The sequence below is a fragment of the Eleginops maclovinus genome, chromosome 6 (assembly GCF_036324505.1).
Source record: "Eleginops maclovinus isolate JMC-PN-2008 ecotype Puerto Natales chromosome 6, JC_Emac_rtc_rv5, whole genome shotgun sequence".
Taxonomy (NCBI): Eukaryota; Metazoa; Chordata; class Actinopteri; order Perciformes; family Eleginopidae; genus Eleginops; species Eleginops maclovinus.
Window position 1 is genome coordinate 13,718,323 of NC_086354.1, and position 22,150 is coordinate 13,740,472.

Consider the following 22,150-nt stretch of genomic DNA (forward strand, 5'->3'; position numbering starts at 1 on the left):
ATGCCTTTTTGAGTGCATTTAAGTTGTGTGTAATGTGTGTTTAGAGGGGAGTGGGTGCAAACATTATGTCTGCAAAATTGAAGGCTTAAATATATTATATAGCTTATATCAAGCTGTGACTGGGATACAGAAGCATTAGTTTTGTTCTAGGGTGATTGATTATTCACAGCACTATCACAATAAATACAGGGGTAATGTCACAGCATACAAACAATTACATTCAGGCTGCTCTTGTTCGGTAAATGGGAAAGGGTTTTGTCGTGCGGTGGATCGACAGACAACAAGAACACCTAATGGAACAGGTGGATTTTTCGCACCGCGGAGAAAATCTACCTTCTCCTCCGGCTCAGATTGAAGCCCTTGACTGCAGTATAACGCTCCAAAGAGGGGCGGGGTGGAGTTGGGGAGGCTGAGGAAAACCACTTCCATCAGCACACATAACACACATCAGTAAAAAAAAAATCACAGCACTGACCTGGTCGCCGCCGAACGGGTCTTTTCTTGCCGCTGCAGAAACGGACTTTGCTGAAGACCCCTAAGAAATGCCTCTCGCAGAGAGAGCGGGGGTCTTTGCTGGGGCTAGGGCGGCGTTTCGAAGTAGAAACCCGGTCACTGTTCGACTCCCTCGCCTGGCGTTTCTGCCGGATCAGGGAGCTGGCGATCGCGGCCATCTCCCCGAACCGAATCTGAAATACCTAGAGTCTAGTTCGGCGGAGGTCGGATGTTGGTGCAGTTTCTTGGTGCAAACAAAAATGAGAGAATTGTTTCTGTGTTTCGCGTCCACGAGTTTTTCAACCAAATGTCATCCTGATCAGAAAATCCTCTGAGTCCCGGGCATCATTGCGCGACAGGCAGCATCCTCTCGAGGGACCAGTCAGTAGCTGCGAGTGTAAATCAGCTGCTGAGAGTTTCTGACACTCAGGGCTTTGAATCAATAGCGAACGATCTGATATAAAACATAAATCTAGGCCACAGGGGCCGACATTTCACCCGCGAAAACATGCAACAGTGTTGATAAGTTGATGCAGCTGCGTGTCATGGGAGAGCTTCAGGTATTCCAGGTGAACAGCGCCGCGTCTGCCGAGCACGATTTAACACTCATCTGCACAGCAGCCTCTGCTCTGGCTCCACGACGCCTTTTAATAACTTGCATCAACCTGAATCCAGGAAAATGAGACTGTTCGCCGCTAATCCCGCAGGCGGTGCTGGATCCCAAATATCCGAGCCCCGTGTCCGGTTCCGTCGATGGCACCTCGAAATGCAGCCCGAAAAAAAGGACTCAGCAGCAGAGGCTACTCTGCAAGGATGCTGCAGAGATGCAATTTGAAGCGTGCAGGGAGGGTTTCTTGACTGAAAAGCAACAATTGGTTGAGGCAAACACACGCCAGATTGCTTTTTGTTGTAGCGCACAAATAATAAAGTACCCAGAGTATTATTTCCAGTGCGTCCTGAAAGCTGTCGGTGTGTTACAACGCCGAGAGCGAAAGTGGACGGTCGCGATCCATAGCCTCCTTTCGCTCCCTCTCCCTACCCTTTTCGCTCTGTCTCACCCCCTCTCTCCCTCTTCAACTACTTTAACGCAATCATACGTGATTGAGGTTCGTATTAGGAGTTATCGGAGAGCTGTACAGGGAAAGATCGATGATCTCCCAGGAAGAATATATGTGAACATAAAAAATAGAAAGGGGTAAATGCTGAGTGGGTGCTTATGCAGGGGTGTGTGTGAGCGTGCGTGACTTTTAGTCATCTGAGGTAATGTGCACATCTTAAAGGGGGGTGGCTGATCTCACTATAGTCTCGTTGAATTACAGTACAAATCCGAAGTTGCAAGCCAGAGTTTAAATGGGGCACGTAGGTCACCAAGGATGCTGCATTAGAAATCGTGTTTTGAGGCTGTGCATGAACAGAGATATTGTAATCAGCTTTGGCTGATACTACACAGCATTCTTATCCTCATAGCTTATACTTAAGGAATATAAGCACATATTTTATGTCCTAAAACCCTTTAGCCTCGCATGCCATAAAGAACACATTATTTGTGACTAAAAGGATTACCTGCAACAGGTTTAAGCATACAGAGTATGAACCAAAAACAGAAATGATACACAAAAGATCCAGACAGTGACACAACACAGAGATAAATATGTTTTAGGGCTTATGGAAATGAAATGGACTCACCCAAAACATTACAAATAACATATCCAACAACAGTATGATGGTCCTTATTATAAAAATACTGTAACACCAAAGCTTAGAAAAGTGTGAGCCACTAGGAGAGTATATTTGAATGATTCAGATATGGGTTCTGTATGTGTTTCTATCACACCAGGTGACAAATGTATATGCAGTTGTTTTCAGCCAAATGTTAAGCATTTCTCTTTTCATCTGAATGACTATGGTAATTACTTAGGGTTAACAATAAGCTACATTCATGCAAAGTCCCCCAACATGTCCTGCAAACGTGTCTGTGTGCATTCCCTGGGTTTCATGTTGATTATAACATGGGCTGGAGTGCACACACACGCCTCCCCCTTCCCCCTACCCACCAACGCACACACTCTGTGGGAGGAAGAACACGTGAGTCTTCAGCTGCACACTGCACAGCAAACCTTTCTCTTCCCCGTGATGAAACGGCATGAAACATTTAGAGACTTTTCTAGGACTCGGTCTGACATTCTCTCCAAAACCAGCCCACAGAGAGATCGAGAGAGACAATTTTCTTTTGACTACCACCGTCCGTCCCCTCTTCCTCCCTCTTACATAACATTTGGATATAATGGATAAAAATGTGAATGTGAACTGCTGGTACCTTTTTGTATTTCTACACAAGTCTGTGTGTGTGTGTGTGTGTGTGTGTGTGTGTGTGTGTGTGTGTGTGTGTGTATGTGTCTGTGTGTGTGTGTGTGTGTGTGTGTGTGTGTGTGTGTGTGTGTGTGTGTGTGTGTGTGTGTGTGTGTGTGTGTGTGTGTGTGTGTGTGTGTGTGTGTGTGTGTGTGTGTGTGTGTGTGTGTGTGTGTGTGTGTGTGTGTTTGTGTGGTAGGTAGGAACAAGGGCAGCTATAATCTTTCCCCAAAAGGAAGACAGACGGGTACAATTTGGATATCAAAAGTAAACTTTATACAATTCTGTGTATAGAAAACCTCTAATCTGTAATCTTACTAAGTTGCGGAATACGTCACTGCAGCATAAAAAAATATCAATAACAACATTGATATATCACTCATCGCTCTAACAAATATGCACAAACTTGATATACTGTACATTTCTCAGAAGAAAACCCAGCTGGTGGTTTCCAGTACATGGACTTAGCTTTCTCATAAGCTCTGTAGAGACATGGGACATAAATCTTTGTCAGGAAAAGATCAAGTATTCCCTAATGAGCATCTGCTAGGCTTCCCCCCTCTAACAGACATAATTGATGTTCACTTCATTCCAGCTGAGATATGTCCACAAGCAATAAAAGACTGTTTCTATGCACTGCAATCTTTTGAAATGTCAACTTAAATGATTTGACTCTATATAAGTTTGCTAGTTAGATTATGAACAACCTCTTTGTGCCACAGGCTTGTTTCTGGATTTGCATTTATCATATGCCAAGTAGCCTACATGGAATCGGTTTGTTCCTATTTTATCAGAGTAGTTTATGTATTTTTATCATTAAACATCTCGAGGTTGAATACAATGTACACTGCAGCATATGAACTAATTTAATATATTTGAAAGCAGAAAGCAATGTCCCTGTTCAGGTACCACCACTGGAGTAACGTGTTGTTCACAGTCATTTCTTTATACATGCTGCTCCCTTGTGGAACAATCATGAACTGCAAGTGTTCAGAGAAAGAGAGAGAAAGAGAGAGATAGAGAGGGAGGTAGAGACCAATGTTTGTTTCTGATCTGTCAGGTTTGTCACTCCAATGTGTCCTTGAGATATCTCACTAATGTGTTGACTCACAATAGCTAGCTAGTTTTCATTGTGTAATGTCTGCTGAACTGTCTTGCCAAATATCCAGGAGGCAAAGAGGAGAGATGTGGGAGAAGAGACATGCAAGAAAAATGTGTGATGCTTTGGCTCACAATGCTCATTACCACATTTACACTAACACCACAAATCACAGTTCGATTATAGCTAGTGTGGCAGATATAGAGCCAATAAAACTGCACAAAGCCCAAGTTGGATGGGCACACAAAACAAGAATAATCAGATAACATGTCGTGCAGGAAAAGCTGACGTCCCTTCATTCCAAGGTAATTTAAGATACATTAAATAATATGTTAACCTACTAAATAAAAAAGGAGATCAGTAATTAACCTTAATGTTGTTCTTTTCTCACCACAAAAATGGAGAACTCATAGAGCATAGAGATGAAAACAAACTGCTAATTAAGAATATTAAGACAAGTTAGACATTAACAAATTGTTCTTGAACAAAACAGTGTCTGACTCAACTAAAAATGCCTCACATCAGAGGAATCTGATTGACTGATTTTACGACATGAAGAAAATGTAACTATCCCCAAAGTTTTTTCAATGAAACCTGATTAATGAAAGTATTAATTAAACAGTCACTTGGAAACTAACAAGAAAAAGCTATATCACTTTTGATTGTGGTGGTGTCTCTTGTATACAAGTCTCCTGCAATCCAGACACCCAAACTACTGTATTTACCTTTTAACACAAAAAAGCCAGGTGCAGACTTGACACCTCCAAAAGAAAGCAGGTGCAAACATTTAAGCTTACTCTGACACGTCTTTTACCTAAAGTCCCTGGGGAAGATTCTGGCAAAGTGCCTGTATCTTGAGAGCAAAACTGCTCCTCCTGCTTTACATGATCTTGTTGTAAGTGATGCAGTCAGATTATCAGCTGAAGTTAAGAGTGTCATCCCCCTTTGTCCATTGAGAGATATACATACTGAGTCAATAATGTAAAACTGCTGAAAAATAATATACAAAGAAGTTTAGATTTGACTTAATATTGGCTGACTAATTGTCCACAAGCAGGGTAGTGTCTGTTTAAAATCCCCCAAAAGCATGTCCTCAAACTAGATCTATTTTTGAAATGAGACAGTTTTGAATGAGTATAAAGCCACAGTTGAACTTCTCAAGAGTTCATGCAAAAGAACAACAAGTCAAATACAGAGAATTGGATTGAAAAACAAACAAACTTGCAAGTAAATTAATATGAAACAAACCTCGAAGAAACTCTTTCAGCACAAGTTTTAACTTTGGATCCATTTATCAACACCTGTGAGCTGACTCATAACGTTTAAATTGAGGTCATAAGGTTCATGTGACAGTAAGTAGAGATGCAGGATAAAGACTGATGGTGCTTTATATCCAAGCCTTACAGATCCCAGTGTGCGTGCTGCTTTTGGTCCAACTTCCTCAGAGGAATCAACTGTGCTTAATGGAGTTTCTAATTGTCTGCCCTGAATTTGAGAGCTGCTGCAAGCTGAGACTACTGGATATGCTATGTACTGCAGGTGACTGGATTAGACAGAAGAAGGGGTTGCATTTGTCTTTCTCTGGAAATACTGTAGGATTTTTTTTTTTTTTCACTGACTTTGGAGGTGTAGTTGTGTTAAGAGTGAACAAGAGCAGCAATGCAGTAAATTGCTGAAACATGAGTAGAGGACATGGCAGGCATCTTAGGCTCATTGCCAAAGTCTGTTGAGTGCTGGTTATGTATGAGCTTGTGTGTGCACATGCACGTGTGTCATTGAGTCTTCTGGTTTTATAATGGACATGTGGCGAAGTCACTTTCAAAAGGGATGTTTAATTTTCCAGGTGAGGGGGAATGCAGCTGATCTGGAACTATACTCTCACTTAGCCTGGTTTTAAACAATCATTAAAGTAGTTAAAGCTTTAGAGTTTAGACAGCTGGTTAAATTCGTATTTAACTCTGTTGTCAAGTGGGGTTCATTGAACAAAATGTACTTAATGTGGTGACGGGATTTGATATAAATCTATTAAAAGAAACCCTTATTTTAAAAGTTTAGGAGCCTCTTCCCTGTGTGTACTTCTTCTACACTGTCCATGGTGCTGAAACGCGCTGCTTGTTTGGGGCCATAAAACAAAGCTGCCTCTCCAGGCCCCTGAAGTTTAATGACTTGATCCCTGCATTGTCCATTTTTGGCCCGCTTCATATGCAGCACTGGAACACTCTCGTCTGCAAATATAGCTTGGTCTGGTTAAGTATTCGGAGACCTCTCTCTCTGTAGTAGTGCGGCTGGCTGGATGCCGACTGCCAGCAGCTATACCCGCACTCAAAACTCGGGACAGATGCGAGGAGAGGCTCTCTCCACTGCAGACTCGGAAGATGTTACTCACACAATCGAGTGGCCAATGAAACCACTCACCCCCCCTTTCCTCTTCCTACCCTCTCTCTATATCTCCCCTCTTATTTCATCACTCAAGAGAGAAAGCATGCAAAGCGAAGGTAGCTGCAAAGCTATGGTGCTATGTTTGTGTCTCACCGTTGGTGATAGTGGTCGACTTCGATCGTTGTCCACAGAAACACTGCAGCATATGCGCTCCTTTCTGAAGGAATGGCCTCAGAATCCTCATTGATTTGGGTTGATGGGAGCCTTCCTCAATCCAAACAATCGGACAAAGCTATCACAACACAGCAGGGTCAGGCAGCATAGCGTAGCCAGCCAGCCAGCCTCACTCTATAGGCTCACAGCAGCCCTCAAAACGCCGGAAGGGCACAGTCTGCAGGACAAATTACGCTAAAACGAGGCATCTTGAGTGATTCCTCCTTCTCTTTCTCTATCTCTCTCTGTCTATCTTCTTCTCGTCCACCGACGGTCATTCGCGTTCACTGCACACTCTTCTTCCGCCACGGCAGGCAACGCAAGGACGTTACAATGTGCTCTTAATTGTACACCCCCCCTCCTGTCTCCGCGTCTTTACCAGCAGCGGACGTAGAGAAGGAGAGACAGGGAGAGAGAGATTGTAGGAGAGGGAGGGAGAGCGAGAGAGCGTGCACGCCAAAGTTAAACTGCAGGGGTAAAGTGGCAGGCCGGCCACGAGTGAGGTAATGCGGAGCTGACAGTAAAGGCGACGATCTGACGCTGGCTGCACAGATGTTGCAACCCTGGAGCCAATAGTTTCTCTGTTTTCAACCAAGATCCTTTGGGAACACGCGGGCAACGAATAGCTTACGTCAGCTTCATCCCAAGGCATTAAGGACAAAGGTGTTTTCCTAATGTGATGTAACTACCCGAAAGTTTAAGAATCACGCAGTTTGTCATGAAAACCAAACCAGGTGCCAACACCCCAGTGTCAAACCAGTGCGCAGCATGTGCAAAAGTGGATTAATTGTTCAATTACTTTATCTAGAATTACAGCTTCCAGAACGCCAGTGCAGGTGTACTGATTTAAAGTAATCCTGTGATAAAGTTAATAAAGTTGACCCCATCCTCACAAACAATGCAAAGTATACCTATAGACTAGTTATCCCTTGTTGAGAGTTTACATAAATAAAAGTATAACAAAACTGTAGAAATACTACAGTATATGCCTACTGTGATTATTATATCAAAATTTGGTATCAAATAAGTATTGGAAGTATTATGTACTTGAAGTCTGTACCATCATTATCATGACGATTAAAGTTATTGAAAGCTTCAGTCCCCATGGAAAGAGCTTCCCGCACTCTGGCGGCGAAAACAGCTTCACTGAAAAAGCATAAATTGTTGAAACTCCAGAGTTCTCAAATATGCTCCAATGTTCTTTTGAATGAAGAGAGTCCAGCCACGAAGACATCATTCCAGTTTTGAAAAATAAAAAAATCGCTACCTAGTGGCAACATTACGTTACAGGTTTTGTACTTTTACCTCCACCCCTCGCATATCAGGCAGGTCCTTAGGAAATTTGGTCAGAAAAGTGTTAAGAGGTGGAGGATGCTTCATATTTAAAATTATCCGTCTGCGTTAACCGGCTTCACTGTGGCTGCGCAGTGTAATTCAATGTTCGCCATGAACGAAAAAAACGGTTGTAACTTTCTTCTACACAGTCAAAACGTTTCCAAACTTGACGTGATGGATTTGTCCTGCCCTGAAGACAACTACAGGCCAATTATGAATCAGTCATAGCACCACATAGTGGGAACAGGGAGTTAGAGCTGCCATAATTTTTCGTCTTAATCTTAGTGGGTTAACCAAATGGGTAAATTATATCCCTCTTTCTATATCTCCATCTTTGTCTACCTTCTTGGCTGATTTGAAAAAAAGGAATTTGTTCGGCCGATTGGAATGAGCGATTTGATTTGACAATTTAAACAGGTCTTTTAATTGGTCAAGGGAAATGAGCAGTTCGACTGATCCATTGTGTCAAGTTATTTGATTGGCCAATTGCAATTATAGATGTATTGTGTATATATGTATGTGTATATTCATAAATGTACAGTACATATGTCTTTTTAAAATAAGTCTAAAAGGGCTTCATAGCAAAAAAGGGAAAGGATGTCAGGACAGTAACATGTACAGAACCACACAAATAGAATGAAATCAAGAACATGCTTTATTCATTTCACTTTAGATAACACTTTATCTAATAAGTTATCAATCTTTGATACCTTAAAGATGAGTGGTTCCAAATAAATACTGAGTAATGCGTTACATTACAGCCCATACATCTGATTGCCTTTTAATAGATTCTAAAGTTTTGTTTTTCATCTTTTCTATGATTAAAAAGACACATTTAAAAATCCTACCATGCAGTGTGGTCTAGTATATGACAAGTGTTGCATTGACTTGGCATAATATCAAAACTATGTGTAACCCTATACTCTAGGGGGTGCCCTAACATAAAGCGTTCAGGTTAGAATAAGATGCAGAGAAACTAAGATTTATCCTGTAGCAAAGATGAGAGAATTATCAGTATAGCAGTTTAAAGTGTTCAGATTCAATACACAAAGACATATTTGTGACTGCTGGGCTGAGACATTGCTGTTCTTCAGGCTGTATTGAAACCAGACACACTGCATAACTCCCCCTGCAGCATTAATTTAACACACTGCTGCATTATAAGTATTTCACTGTTTAGCTTAAATGTTCTGGTGCTCATATAACCTTGCACAACAATGGCACTAACTACCTTGGGAACATGCCCTTATGATGTGTAATCTATACAATGTACATAAAAGGACGTTTTAGGTCAGCAAAATGCTTCAACAACAGCATCCATGCAAATGAGAAGAGGTCAGAGAGGTGTAAAGAGAGAATAGGTGCAGGGAGGGAGGGAGGGAGGGAGCTGGCATCAGACCCAGAATCACAGATACGGTGATGGTGCTTTTATATCCAACTCCCATACTGTCCTACTGCAAAGCAAATCACCACCACTGACAGAGAGAGACAGAAAAGAGCAGGATGAAAAAGGGACAAGATAAGTCACAGAGGGACCAGGAGGAATTAATATGTAATAAAATAAAGCTAAATGTATGACAAATATATGACCAAAACATACTGTATTTACTTAAAAGTTGTTTTTTTTTTAAATGAAACCCCCTTCAAGTTATTACTTTAAAAAACCTGGTTACTAGTTTTGACCTAGCATGGGAATCATTTCACTTTGAAGGATTATTGTATAGTGGATTTTGTGAATGATATTAATATGATAATTGGCAGTTTCTTAAAACATATTCTTCAAAAGAAGCCCCAAAACACGTAAAGAAGGGCAGTAGCTACGGACTCTAGTTAGGTGAAAGAAACATAGGAGGATTCCTTCATTTAGCGAATCGCCACTCAGTAAAATTAGATGATTACCGTTGCAACAAAAAAAACAATTATGAATATAGCATACCGTACTATGACAGAATGGTTATAGCTCTCTCTTTCTCTGATATTTTAATGTTATATTTAATGAAAATACCCTGAATCCATAAAACAGAGAGATTTACCCTTATTCCCAGTGGAAATTACATCATGAAGTACTAATTTCAGATGTCACATTCTCCTTCCTCCAATCACAAATGTTTTCTAGCTTCAGACCCCATGTGGCACCTTGTGAATGACCTGTCTTCATTCTCTCAGCTTGAGTTGTAACTTTACCTTGTCCAAAAAAAGACGTGTCCTGTGTGTATTTGAGCAAACTCAGATCTGTTTGTGATGACAGTGTGGAAAGATGTGAGACAAGCCAACTCTTATTTCAACCTCCTATATACTGTATGTCAACAGAAGCGAGGTTAAAATGTTCACCTTGTAAGAGGATACTAGCTTTGAATGGAACTGCAATCCAGATGCATCATCAATCATGTCAAAATGGATGTTATGAATGTTAGGAATAACAGATAGTTACTGCAAAGAAGAATTTTCCAGTTGACTTAACATACAGTACAGCTGATTAAACGGCATTTTAGATCTGACTTAGTTTAATATAGCTTCAATAAAGTCATAAATCAAGCAGAGACACTATCCACACTGCATTCATTACAGCAATACGTGATTTTGTCCATCAATGGATATTTGTAATCTAATATTAAGTTGAAAGGGACATTTCTAAATAAAGCATGTATTGTAAACAAACTGTTATTGGTAGTTCGAGTGTTAAATTACTGAGAAGGTGACTCAGATGTTTGTAAGTGTTGACAGCAGAGCTGCCCACAGTGGGGCATGCTGGATGACACAAACAGATCACTACAAAATATAACCACTTGCTCATCTAAAACCTGATGTATAAGAGTCATCTTACAATATTCAGGGTAATATTAAATATTTAGGTCTTCTACAATATTATAATTATTTTATTGTTCAACATTAAGCTATTTAAAGTACCATACTAAAGCTATTATCATGTATATTTCTGTTTTGGTCCAAATCTAATTGTTGTTGTGTTAATGCAACTACAGTACATACAACTACATGGCCTTGCACCAATAAATTTGACAAAAACATGAAGATATGATTTTTATCACAACTTATTTTAAGTCTTGTGGCAAAACACTGTAGCTAATCTAAAACGCCACCACTTTATTTGAAAATTGTTAAGAATATTTTTATATATTTCAAATAATTTAATGGACATTTAATGGATAATACATGTGAAAATGAATTGGATCGGTAGCACTCAATCCTAATTTCTAAAAACAGCCTGAAAAAAAAAGACCTTTGATATGGTAAAAAGTGAGTAACCTAAACACGCACGGTGTTGTACAACAGCACTGAGTCACAGCTGATACTAAATACCATTTGCTGAAATATGAGAAAGTATTCTCATATTCTGCAATGCTAAAGCAACGTCTGCGTAGTTAAAATCAGGAAAACTGTTCATGGTTGCATTTAGTGATTTGCCAAAAAATCTTATGCAAACTGACAAGTGGGCAAACTTGAGGTTAGTGGCTCAACAGACAGAAGAGTACAACAACACAGCAACAAGATACTGATACAGATAACATAGCGGCATCACAATAATAAATAACCAGCTTTATCACTGATCATATGAATGAGACAAAGGACGGAAAGCGGGAAGAAGGACCATTTTTAAGTCATGTGTAGCCAAGAGTGCAAATATGTTATGAGAGGTTTCGTTATTGCTGTGGTGTGCATGACAGAGGAAGAGGGGATTTAAAAGATGAGGAGTGTGAGGGGGGTAGAGAGTTGTGAGAAGTCAATCAGCAGCAGCACTAAACTGCTGTTTGTGTGAAGAGCTTTCCTCCTTTCTTAGTGTAAAGAGGATCGCACCAAAGATGCCTGGTTCGGTGATCAACGTTCAACATCATATGGAAAGAAAGTGGCTCTATCTGGATTTAGGTGTGTTCTGAGTGGAAAGTAATCCTATATGCAAGAATATTATCCCAGGTTTTATGTGTGGTAATTTAATGAAACTGTTATTAATTTGTTTCTGAATATGCACCATGTGAACACTATAATTTGCAGCTTACACGAAAACTTCATCCTTAAAATGATCATTTAAATATATATATCATACACAATATTTATTGTTCTTGTATGCCTTCACAGGGAAGGAAGAATCAAAAGGCTAATCCAAGCCTCATTTATCAAGTCGTCCGCCCACTTTTTCCCAATTTCCCTAATACCTTACTATTTATACTCTTAAAGTTTGTTGATTCATATTCACCATTGAGGCATGCGAGAAAAAAAACTTTTGGTAAGAATTAAAGGCACACAAGGTTTTATGGGTGTGTTTTTTCTTTAAAACAGTAAAAAGATTGGTCACAGTTACAAATAACAGAAAAGACTTGTCAAACTGGTAACAACAGACAAATATGAAAACATACTGTCACAGTAACCCAAACACACAAACTACTGGATATTCCGAGAGGACATTAAAAGACCCATCCACATCACCAACTGATGTGCTTTACACGGGATGGATAATACAGAAAATACTTTTGTCATACAAGAGCCAGAGAGACACAAACATAAAGCGCTGTAACTGTGCAAACTGTTAGTTTAAAAAGGAAGATACATCATACTCTGCAGTGATGTCAAACTGATGTTCTGTACTGTATGGAGCTAGCATTGGCTTATAGTGAATTGTCCTGAAGTTAATGTTACATTTTTCCACAGTTTAAATGTGGCTTTAAGAAGTCCTATTCAAAAATAAATCATAGAGCTACTCAACCTCTTCTTAAACACAAGACCGAGATAAAACACCATGCTCTCGTGGGAAGTATTTACAACAATACATTATGCATGACCATAAAGCATAAAGCGTAACATATTTCTGGTAGTGAACACTTGATTTTCCCTGTTAACAAGAACATAAATTCTGCAGATCCAAGAGCGGAAATAAGAAGGGTGAGTCAGGTTTGCTGCCTAGAGTATGCAGGTGAGTCCCCCTGCCCTGCTGTAGACCCCAGACTGTGTTTCTTGCTTTACTGCAGACTCTTTGCTTTTCTGTAAACTCTGGGTAAACAGTTCAGGGTGACCATGAGCAAAATGTTACCCTACTTAAACAAGGTCACTCTGTCCCTTGTCCAGATATATTTTAAGAGGGAAATGTCCCTGTTTTATGTTTTAACCCCATCATTATATTGCCCTGCAAACACAGCAACATACAGATGTTTCAGATCTTGAAGTGTGTGTAAGCAGCATACGTTCTCTGTCCTCTCGATAACAGAATATATAACCCATTATACTGGCAGACTTGCAAAGCTTTTTCAACAACACGCATGCTGATCGTTGAGGCCACACTGCCATCGCTGCACGGGGAATAGCAGCACATTCATCTCACCGAAAAAAAGTGGAGAGCCAGCAGTTTTTGTCTAAATCAGCTGACAGCACCGATAGAGTAAACGAAAGCTCCGGCAGGGAGACTAAAGCCGTTTACCCTGCGCAGCACTGGGGTGTGAACACTGTAATGCAGACCTGATATGCACAAGTTGCAATTCATAAGCAATTTGGATGTTTTTCAATACACTTTGGAAAAATAGTGTAAGGTGCTTAAGGGAGAGTGCAAACTAGTCGAGGCGGGGACTGAGAGCTATGAAACCGGGATGGAGCAGCAGCAGCACCGCGCTGCAGCACTGGAGCATGTGCTGATCTGTCGCCGGTTAACGCACATTCATTCAGTATCATGCTCATCCCCCTGCCATTAAGTTCCAACCCATGCTTTAGTGCATTCATGCTGTTTTACATGTGGTTTCCAGGAAACCGTTTCCTGCTGCAGATCTGATAACAAAGTTTAGGCTTTCCGCAGTCTGTGCTCAAGGAATCCACACAAATAAATACAACGTTACGTCCCCACAAAATCTAACTAAGATCAAGAAAATAAGATAAAAACTTACTCACGTGAGTTTTTCTTACCGGCGTTTTTATCGCCCATCTCCCCTTTTGGTGCTGAAGTTGAGTATACTGCCGAGGTATAGGCTGGAGGGATGTGCTTAAAGCTTGTGTGCGCTCGGTTCTTTGGCCGAGCAGAGACGGAGGCAAGTTGCTTGTTTCAAGAAATACAATTGCAAAATGAGCTCCTCTTGGGACCCCCACTGAAACGCGCTAGAGCCACACCGGATGCAGAGCTTTTAAGTGAGCTGGTGCTTACCCCTTCGTGTTTGCAAGACTTTCTGAGTAAGGTGGTGTGAGGGCTCAGGTGAAGAATGAGGGAGGTGTGTGTGCGTGTGCATGTGTGTGTGTTTTCTCCAGGGTAGAGCGGATGCAGGGTGTTCATTGTGTCTTGATCTGGATGCAGGAGTATACAGTATTTGTTTTGTCAAGGGGACTGTTCTGTCACTTTTGTACTGAAACCCTGTAGAGCAAAAACATGCCTGATTTAAATGTCCCTTGCAACCAGCAGGTTAATATATGCACTGATGATGAAGCTGACCAAACTGTTTTGTTTTTATCAATCATTCTTCTATGTTTGGATGTATAAATGACTTCAGTTACATAGCAATCTGTATAAATCTGCATAATTAAAAATGATTTGTGTTTTTCCTAAGCTTTTTACACAAATAAGTCCAAATTGCACTGCGTTTGCTATTTTTATGATGTGTCATTAAATGCTTGAAGTAAGCTATTCCGTTTTAACACTTAATTCTCCAAGTGTCAGTATACTTTTTTACACAGTTCCCCTTCCCAGCCCACAGTGAAGAGGTTCGCCCTCACACACCTGCTGACCACATGCAGTAACATGTTGCATTTCCCTTCTGCAAGGGCAGATGATATTTTGCTGAGAATCATCAATATTTAATGAATGAACAAAGGATCAATAGTCGTGTCCTGAGCATCTGACTCTTTATTCTTCCTGTAATTTGATTATGCTGCAGTATAACTCTGACAGATATTGTGTACAGTGTATTCAAAGATTACACTGTGCATTTAGAAAGAACTAGCTGTTCCTTTGTCCAAAAAGCTCTTCAGGAAGTTGCCCGTGTTAAGTAATCAACTCGTGTGAGCTATACCGGGGTGGATTTGGAGACAAGTGAGTGGCAATGGTTTACTTCTCTCACATTTGATCAAGTTCCCCCTCTTATCTTGTGATGTTTTTTAACCCCAAATATTGGTGGAGTTATCAGTGTCTTCTTCACACAGCTAAATAGTGTCAGCTGCGGACTGCTTCCCGAAGGACGCCAAAATGAGACACTGACCACAGAGTTTTAAATATACGCAGGAAAAAACAGTCAACAAGTCACAGTGTGGTATTATCTAACTGGCCCATTGATCATTGTCTTGGAAAGCTCACCGTCAGCATTCTGAGGGGATGGTATGATAACAGCTAGAGTTTCTTCCAATGGTATAAAAAGATTGCTGCTGGTATAAGATGTTCTTAGCCTTTGGGATGAAAGAGAAGCCTCAAGGCCAAATGACGTTCAGCATCATGCGTCTGCCTGATAAACAACACAAACACTGGAGCCGGATGTCAAAGTTGCTTTATTATTCACTCTATTTATTACAATAACCATACATTCATACTATTTATTATGCCAGTAAAATATGGTGTATTTCCAATTATCACATGTTATGTCAAATGCAATATTCCTAAAATACCAAGATGTCTCACTGCACCTGTTTAAATATTGTAGAATGCAACTAGCATGCTTTTTTCTCTATTTTGACCCAAAATTCTAGGAAAAGCAGATATATATGGGTCAAAGGTCAAGGTGCAATCTTATGACGATATAGTATGTATTACTTGTTTTCATACTGTCTGCAATGACAGGCACTGCAAGTCACAGAAAATACTAAAATTAAAGAAAAAACAGGCAATTTGTAACGCAGCCATAGTTGAATTATGAATGAGTGTCCTACATGAATGACAAGTTGTTCTGATTTTAGACACTTCCTGTGACAGAGGCTTTGCTACCCTGTTTCCAATGCAGGCAAATCCTGGCTGGCGTCGGTTCACAGCAAATCGATGAAGGAATCTGAAAGAGGACACCAATGCTGCAAAAAAAAATGCTTCGCATTGATCAGAAAGCAACCTATGGTCCTAAACAGATTCAGAGGGAGGTAAATGTGTTTCTGTTAGGGTTGTGTTGTTTCCATAACAGGTTTGTAGTGTCATAAAACCCTTACCTAAATTAACTTCTGCGGCCGCTTAAATATTTATGATTCTCACCCTCTTTTTTGGTCCACCCTCCTCGCTTTCAGTTCCTCTTTGTGGGCTCCCAACCTCGCCCTGTGTTCCCTCCAATCACTGTCATCCCTCCATTGCCTGCTCTGCTCTCTTCATCCCTCCTCCTCTTCCTCTCCTCCCACATTTCCCTGTCCTCCCCTGCCCTAGACCTGCACCCGTAGGATATCATCTAACTTGGCAGTGTGTCCTTGGGTCCTTACAGGGGCAAAGGCATATTGCTCTCCTTTCCTTGTCCAACGTATCTTTGCCTTGAAACCCCCCATGCTTTCCTGTACAACAACATCAATTACTCAATGAAGTGCGATGGTATTAAAATGGCCCCACAAGATGCATTGTCTGCCTCAGTTACGATTAATTACCTATCTACTCGTAAATGTCTTTTATTCTTTCCTAGCTCTATAATGTCATTTTCCTGTGCAATGTTTTCTATAGGTCAAATAACCAGTAAGTCAAGTGGAGGTATTACATTAGAGGAGAGCCCCAGTTACTCTGAAGACACTGCAGTGCAGCCCTCTCACTGTAAAGTACCTTCTTCGCCTATTTCTGGAGTCACTGGCAAGCTTGTGAGGAGTTTGTAAAACTTGTCCTGATGCCAATAGCAATATAGTGCCATCAATAGTGTTTAGTCCAAGGCCTACACTATATTTTCTTCTGTTTTCATGTAGACAGTGCCAAATACTTTAATTCTTATTAAAAGAAAATCATGAATTATTACATTTTCTTTTATTATTTTGACATTCTTAAGAAAATGTCATATCATCATGTTTTTTTTTACAGTGCATTTACTCTCTTGGTCATCTCTGTCATCATATTCTCATCTATGCTCAAAGCTTTAACATTCAGCATTTTACCTCAATCTATTTTCAATACGGGAATAAGTATTTAGAACCTCTACTTGACCAGAAGAGTCTTACAATAATGTTTTAATTGCAGGTCCTGAAACTTAAGCGGCTACATGGAATTCAGCCATCTTTAATCTTTGAATTCTTACTTTTCCTTTTGTCAAAATGTGTAATGTGAAAAAGGGTTAGGCAGCATCAGCATCTTTTACAAACAGATCATTTGCTCCGGCTAAGTCACATGATGTAAAATAAATGTTGTAGTGTAAAAAGTACAATATTTCCCACTGAAATTTGTGAAAATAAAAGATGGCATAAAGGAAAGACACATGTTTCAAAATTGCAATCAACAGTTTATTCCCTCAGTAAATGTACTTTCCAATACTGTGACTTCTGTGGCTAGACCTCCCGCATCTGACAAATGTGTTCTTTACTATGCCACTAGAGGGAAGTGAAATGCTTACTGTGGATAAACGACAAATGTTGTAGTGTCTGCACAACTCAAGAGACCTTCATGTTCTGCTGCATTCAAGTTCTCTCCTGTATTATTTCGGAATCCACTTTATTGGTCCAGTATACTTAGCACTTTCTAGGACTTTGACTGTTTGGTTTCCAGTAGCTCTCAGTGTATAATAAAATATAAATGTGTTTATTTATCAGTGTATTCATATTTTGTATTAGCTCATGATCTAAATCTATGAATTTTTCTTTAAACTAAAGCTGTCAAATAAATGTAATGAAGTAAATAGTACAACATTGGCTTTAAGTAGCATCAAATAGAAATACTCAAGTAAATAACAAATATTTAAAAAATTGTAAAACAGTGCAATACTTACTAAATAGACTGGATTTAATTCCATTGATGCATACATGTATGTACTGTACAGTAGGCCTATGTAGGCTACGACTCACTTAGAGTTGAGCATATAATACTCACACAGCATCGCAGTTTTATTAAAACAACTCAGTTACTTTTTTCCACCAATTCAAACACGTAATCTTACACCAATAGCTATTTAGAAGAACAAAGAAGTCGGACCTTTTAGGCGAGTTCTTGAACGCAGCGTTTACTCCAGTCAGGCAGGGGGGCGGGCTTCCGGAAGGAGGTCATCACAAACATGGCGTGGAGAGGATGTCTATTAAAATGGGTCAAAACAGAGTTAATCAGATCCACCAACACGACATTACGAAGCTCCAGGTGAGACGTTTGGTAGCTCGGCAGTCGCAGGGTTTGTAAAGAAAGATAATGGCAGGACTAGTGTGTGTATGTGTGTGTGTTTGTCTGTCGACCAGCAGATTACCTAACTGTCATTGTAAAGAGACCGAGCTGCAGAGAGCTGTGTGTTTCATTTGTTTACAGAAAAAGACCGACCGTCCTTGTCATTGTGTTGATATTCGGTGCTGTTCAAGCAGCAAAATGCATGTAACGCTTTTACTGCCTTTTTTCAACCATTATGAAATAAAAGTCTACTAAATTAAGTTATGGTTTTGACCAATAGGCATAGTCCATGGTAAGTCATGAGGGCTACCTTCAAAACCTGAGTTCTCACCAAGAAGAGCTACAATTATAATTTTACAGGGATCCTGCTTGACTGAAGTTATCAGATGAACAAAATATATTAGATTGGTCTGAATAACACTCTGTACAACTAATATACTTTATCAATTGATTTGCTTACCCAAACGAGTCAAATCTGTATTAATTCCAATTTCGCAGTTGCAGGGTTGGATTATTTTTTGTCTTATTTGATTGTAAATGAAATATACTGTAGACTTTGATAGACAAAACAGGCAATTTAAAGAATTCACAAGCCCTGTAGAAAATTAGCACTTGTATTAATCATTATTTTTGACATTTAGGATCAAAATATGAATCAATATTGCAAATAATTATAAGTTTCCCACCTAAGAAATATTGACTCAACACTTAAAGAAAATATGAACTCTTCTAACTTATTCATTCCAGGTCTGTTAAATTATTTTCCGTAATGTAATAAGGTGTTTATCTTTTTTACTGCATTTATTTAAGCTATCTGTAAATAAGGTTTTAATAATGTGTCAACACTTTCTTTGGCAGAGAGAACCCACACTACCAACAGAGGTGCGGTTTCCGTCGGGAAGCCAAACGGCCGGATACAAAGAAAGGAAATGTTGTCCAAGAAACTAAAGTTTCCCCCTCGGAGGCTGGCACACAATCTCTCCCACCTCCTCCCAAACTCCCCCGGCCATCACTCTTTAAACCGCTGATGTTCACAGTCGGGGTAGGTCCTCCAAATCTACCAGAATCAGAAAGGCACAGACAGTACTGGGGTTAGGGGACGGTATGACTGCGTAGGATGTTGTCTGACTCTGTGTCAGTTTACAGGCTGCTCTTTTGGTGCCGCGGCTATTCTGCAATATGAGACCTTGAAGTCACGAGTTCGGACTGCACAAGATGAAGAAGAGTCCAAAAAATTGTTCCAGGTGAGGATTTAATCATGCACACTGCTGGTTCTCTCATCCACTGCTGTCAATGTAGTATTGAACTAAGTTATGGGCTGCTCACAGTGACTGAGATTACCTTTCTTATATCATAAGGGGTCTCAGGATATGGCGTTCTGGCATGACTGGTGGAACAAGCTGTCAGACTTCCAGCGACAGCTCATCCTCCTCATGTCCATGGTGGATGACTTCTGGAGCAGCCTCACGGAGGGACAGAAGACTGTAACAGGTAACTAATGTTACAAACACAGATTCATTTAGTTTGTTTTTCCGATTGAATGGCCAGTATCACCATCTTTATCTCAGTGTTTAAGATAAGATTAAGATGATGTGTATTTTATTGATCCCAAATTGGGATATTTTTTCATTGCAGCAGCATAAAAAAACAAGGCATTGCAAATACTGTAAGTATAAATTAAAAGAGTAGAAATAAACAATTCAAAATATAAACATCTCAAAATAAAATTGAAACCGGCATTAGAGTAGAAAAAAAACAGATGACCGGGAAGATAACAAATCTAAAAAACAATATTGAAAGGCCAAGGGGTTTAATATAATCTTACATGTTTCATAGTCAGGAGCTTCCCTTATTACTATTTTCTAGGCATCATTGCAGTGAATGCTGTAGTCCTGTGTTGCTGGCGGATCCCTGTGATGCAAAGAAGCATGGTTAAGTACTTCACATCCAGTCCAGCCTCAAGTGAGTATGCATGTTATATCAGTATTACACTTTTTTTTTTCTTTATTGTCTTAAGACTGGACAATAAGGGCAATGCTTTTCTTGCATGTGGAAAATGTGCAGCTTGGCGATGACCAGGTTCTCTGTATGACCAGGTTTTTTTTTTTCCTACCAGAAAAACGGTGCCTTCCTATGCTTCTGTCCACCTTCAGCCACTACTCCATTTTCCACATGGTGGCCAACATGTATGTCCTGTGGACATTCTCATCAGGAATCGTCTCCATCTTAGGAAGGGAGCAGTTTCTTGCATTCTATTTATCGGCTGGTGAGTCGAAAAAGACAGGACTGGGGTCTGATAACATTTGATATAGATTAGAAATCCAGTATAAAATGGCATAGATCTATCTAACACTAATCTAATTGTGTGTATTTTTAGGTGTGATTTCCAATATGGTCAGCTACACTTGTAAAACTGCATCCAGAAGTCTCCATCCATCATTAGGAGCAGTAAGATATCTGTTGAAATATTCATACAGCTCAACAAAAAAATAAGGACTTTGTTTTACTGTATTTTGTTGTCTCCATAGTCAGGTGCTGTTATGGCAGTACTGGCTGCAGTCTGTGCACAGGTGCCAGATGCCAAACTGGGCATAATCTTCCTCCCCATGCTGACTTTCACAGCAGGAAACGTAAGTGACCCAGTATATGTGTGAATGTTCGTATGCACTGTATTGCTTGCTGTCTTTTATGTGGATACACACCTCTGAAGTTTAATGTGAATACAAAATAGTTTGGCTCAGATTAAAAGGGTGTTTCTGTTTCTGCTCCAGGAAAGAGTTGTTAATCTGCGCACGAGCAAAACAGACAAAGAGCAGTGTGCGTGCGTGCGTGCGTGATCATGTCTGAATGCATGGTATAGAGATAGTTGTTGAGTTGATTCAGTCCCGGTGTGTGTAACTTTGGGTTCCTGTCATTGGTCTGCCTTTAGGCTCTGAAAGCACTTATCGCCATGGATACAGCAGGGCTCGTTTTGGGATGGCGGATGTTTGACCACGCAGCTCACCTTGGTGGAGCCCTCTTTGGAGTGTGAGTGGGAAAAAAGGGGTGTTTAAAAGGGTGAATTAGTGGCTTTCGTAAACAGCAAAGATTTAAAACTCCATAGATGTATAAATGAGGAGTGTTATGTCGTTTGGTAGTATCCTGTCCTGCAAAGAGTACATTTTAACAATTCCCGTGTGTCTTCTCCTGCAGATGGTATGTGGCATATGGTCACAAACTGATTTGGAGGAAGAGGGAGCCTCTCGTGAAGCTGTGGCATGAAGTACGTTCTCCAGGGGCCGGTGGAAATAGGTCAGGAGGAGGGCCCGGGGTCAGTGGTGGACCTGGACCAAAATGAGACTCTGCAAAAACTGGAGTCCACAGTTACTCAAGGATATGCAAAGAAACTTTTAACAACCAAGAGAGTCGGATGTTATTGTTTCATAATGCACATTGATTTTATTCAAGGTTAGTAATGAGCATAAGGTTATTAAATGTCATTCAGAGACCTGATATATGAACAGGTGAGACATCACACATGCTGTTACAATCCAGATGTTTACTGTGTGGACTGATAACATCTGCTGCCCTTTAAGTAACTCCTTGGAGCTACAAATTAAAAATATCATCTCTCTACCTCTTAATGTTCAGACTTCCGGTCGGCTTTTTTTTTTGCTGTCCCTATTTTTAAAACAGTTGTATAAAACTCGACAGGAACTGTGTGCGTGATGAAGTCAAGAGATTGAATAAATTGTGGAAATCATTGTAATAGACTAGTCCTATGGGTTGGTGTTACGTCGCTATTAAAACAGGATGACACTCAAAGTGAATTATGCATTTACATTTTCTATTCATGAATGTGAGAGTAGTCTGACATCATTTCTGACAAGGGAACTGTTTCTACACTTTGAAGAAGCTGTGAAGTAGCAATTGTGTTTATCATAAATAAAAAGATCAGTATGGTAGTATTCAGCTTAAAAAGGCTGACGAGCATTTTAGGGTTTTGCTACAGATTTCGGGATAGGACATCACCCAATCCTAGATTTAGCACCATCACTTCTTCAATAATTCATTAC

At 40.1% G+C, this 22,150-nt stretch overlaps 2 protein-coding genes across 7 annotated transcripts in view; one reads left to right on the forward strand and one right to left on the reverse strand.

The window, feature by feature from the left end:
- The window catches only part of fgf12a (fibroblast growth factor 12a), a 33,491-nt gene extending 19,503 nt beyond the window's left edge, over nucleotides 1-13,988 (reverse strand). For 2 of the 6 annotated variants that reach the window (XM_063884930.1, XM_063884929.1), the window contains exon 1: nucleotides 476-1,651. In XM_063884930.1, coding sequence (XP_063741000.1) covers nucleotides 476-671 — 196 coding nt within the window. In that variant the 5' untranslated portion in view covers nucleotides 672-1,651. Of the gene's footprint in view, nucleotides 1-475; nucleotides 1,652-6,472; nucleotides 6,877-13,753 lie in introns of those variants that run through there. The other 4 variants (XM_063884933.1, XM_063884935.1, XM_063884932.1 and 1 more) reach the window with 4 other exon arrangements.
- A 3,953-nt stretch (nucleotides 13,989-17,941) lies between these two features.
- parla (presenilin associated, rhomboid-like a) lies at nucleotides 17,942-21,847 on the forward strand. The gene is made up of 10 exons (XM_063884923.1): nucleotides 17,942-18,074; nucleotides 18,954-19,137; nucleotides 19,235-19,339; nucleotides 19,454-19,586; nucleotides 19,962-20,057; nucleotides 20,212-20,361; nucleotides 20,473-20,543; nucleotides 20,624-20,725; nucleotides 21,025-21,122; nucleotides 21,288-21,847. The coding sequence occupies exons 1-10, from the start codon at nucleotides 17,995-17,997 to the stop codon at nucleotides 21,430-21,432; spliced, it is 1,164 nt and encodes a 387-aa protein (XP_063740993.1). The 5' UTR covers nucleotides 17,942-17,994; the 3' UTR covers nucleotides 21,433-21,847.
- The last annotated feature ends 303 nt before the right edge of the window (nucleotides 21,848-22,150 follow it).

Excerpts from the sequence above, each read along its gene's own strand:
- parla (XM_063884923.1), top strand. The coding sequence starts at position 17,995 with ATGGCGTGGAGAGGATGTCTATTAAAATGGGTCAAAACAGAGTTAATC. Across the intron at positions 19,138-19,234 it reads CGCTGATGTTCACAGTCGGG|TTTACAGGCTGCTCTTTTGG; the intron begins GTAGGTCCTCCA and ends ACTCTGTGTCAG. Across the intron at positions 19,340-19,453 it reads AGTCCAAAAAATTGTTCCAG|GGGTCTCAGGATATGGCGTT; the intron begins GTGAGGATTTAA and ends TTATATCATAAG.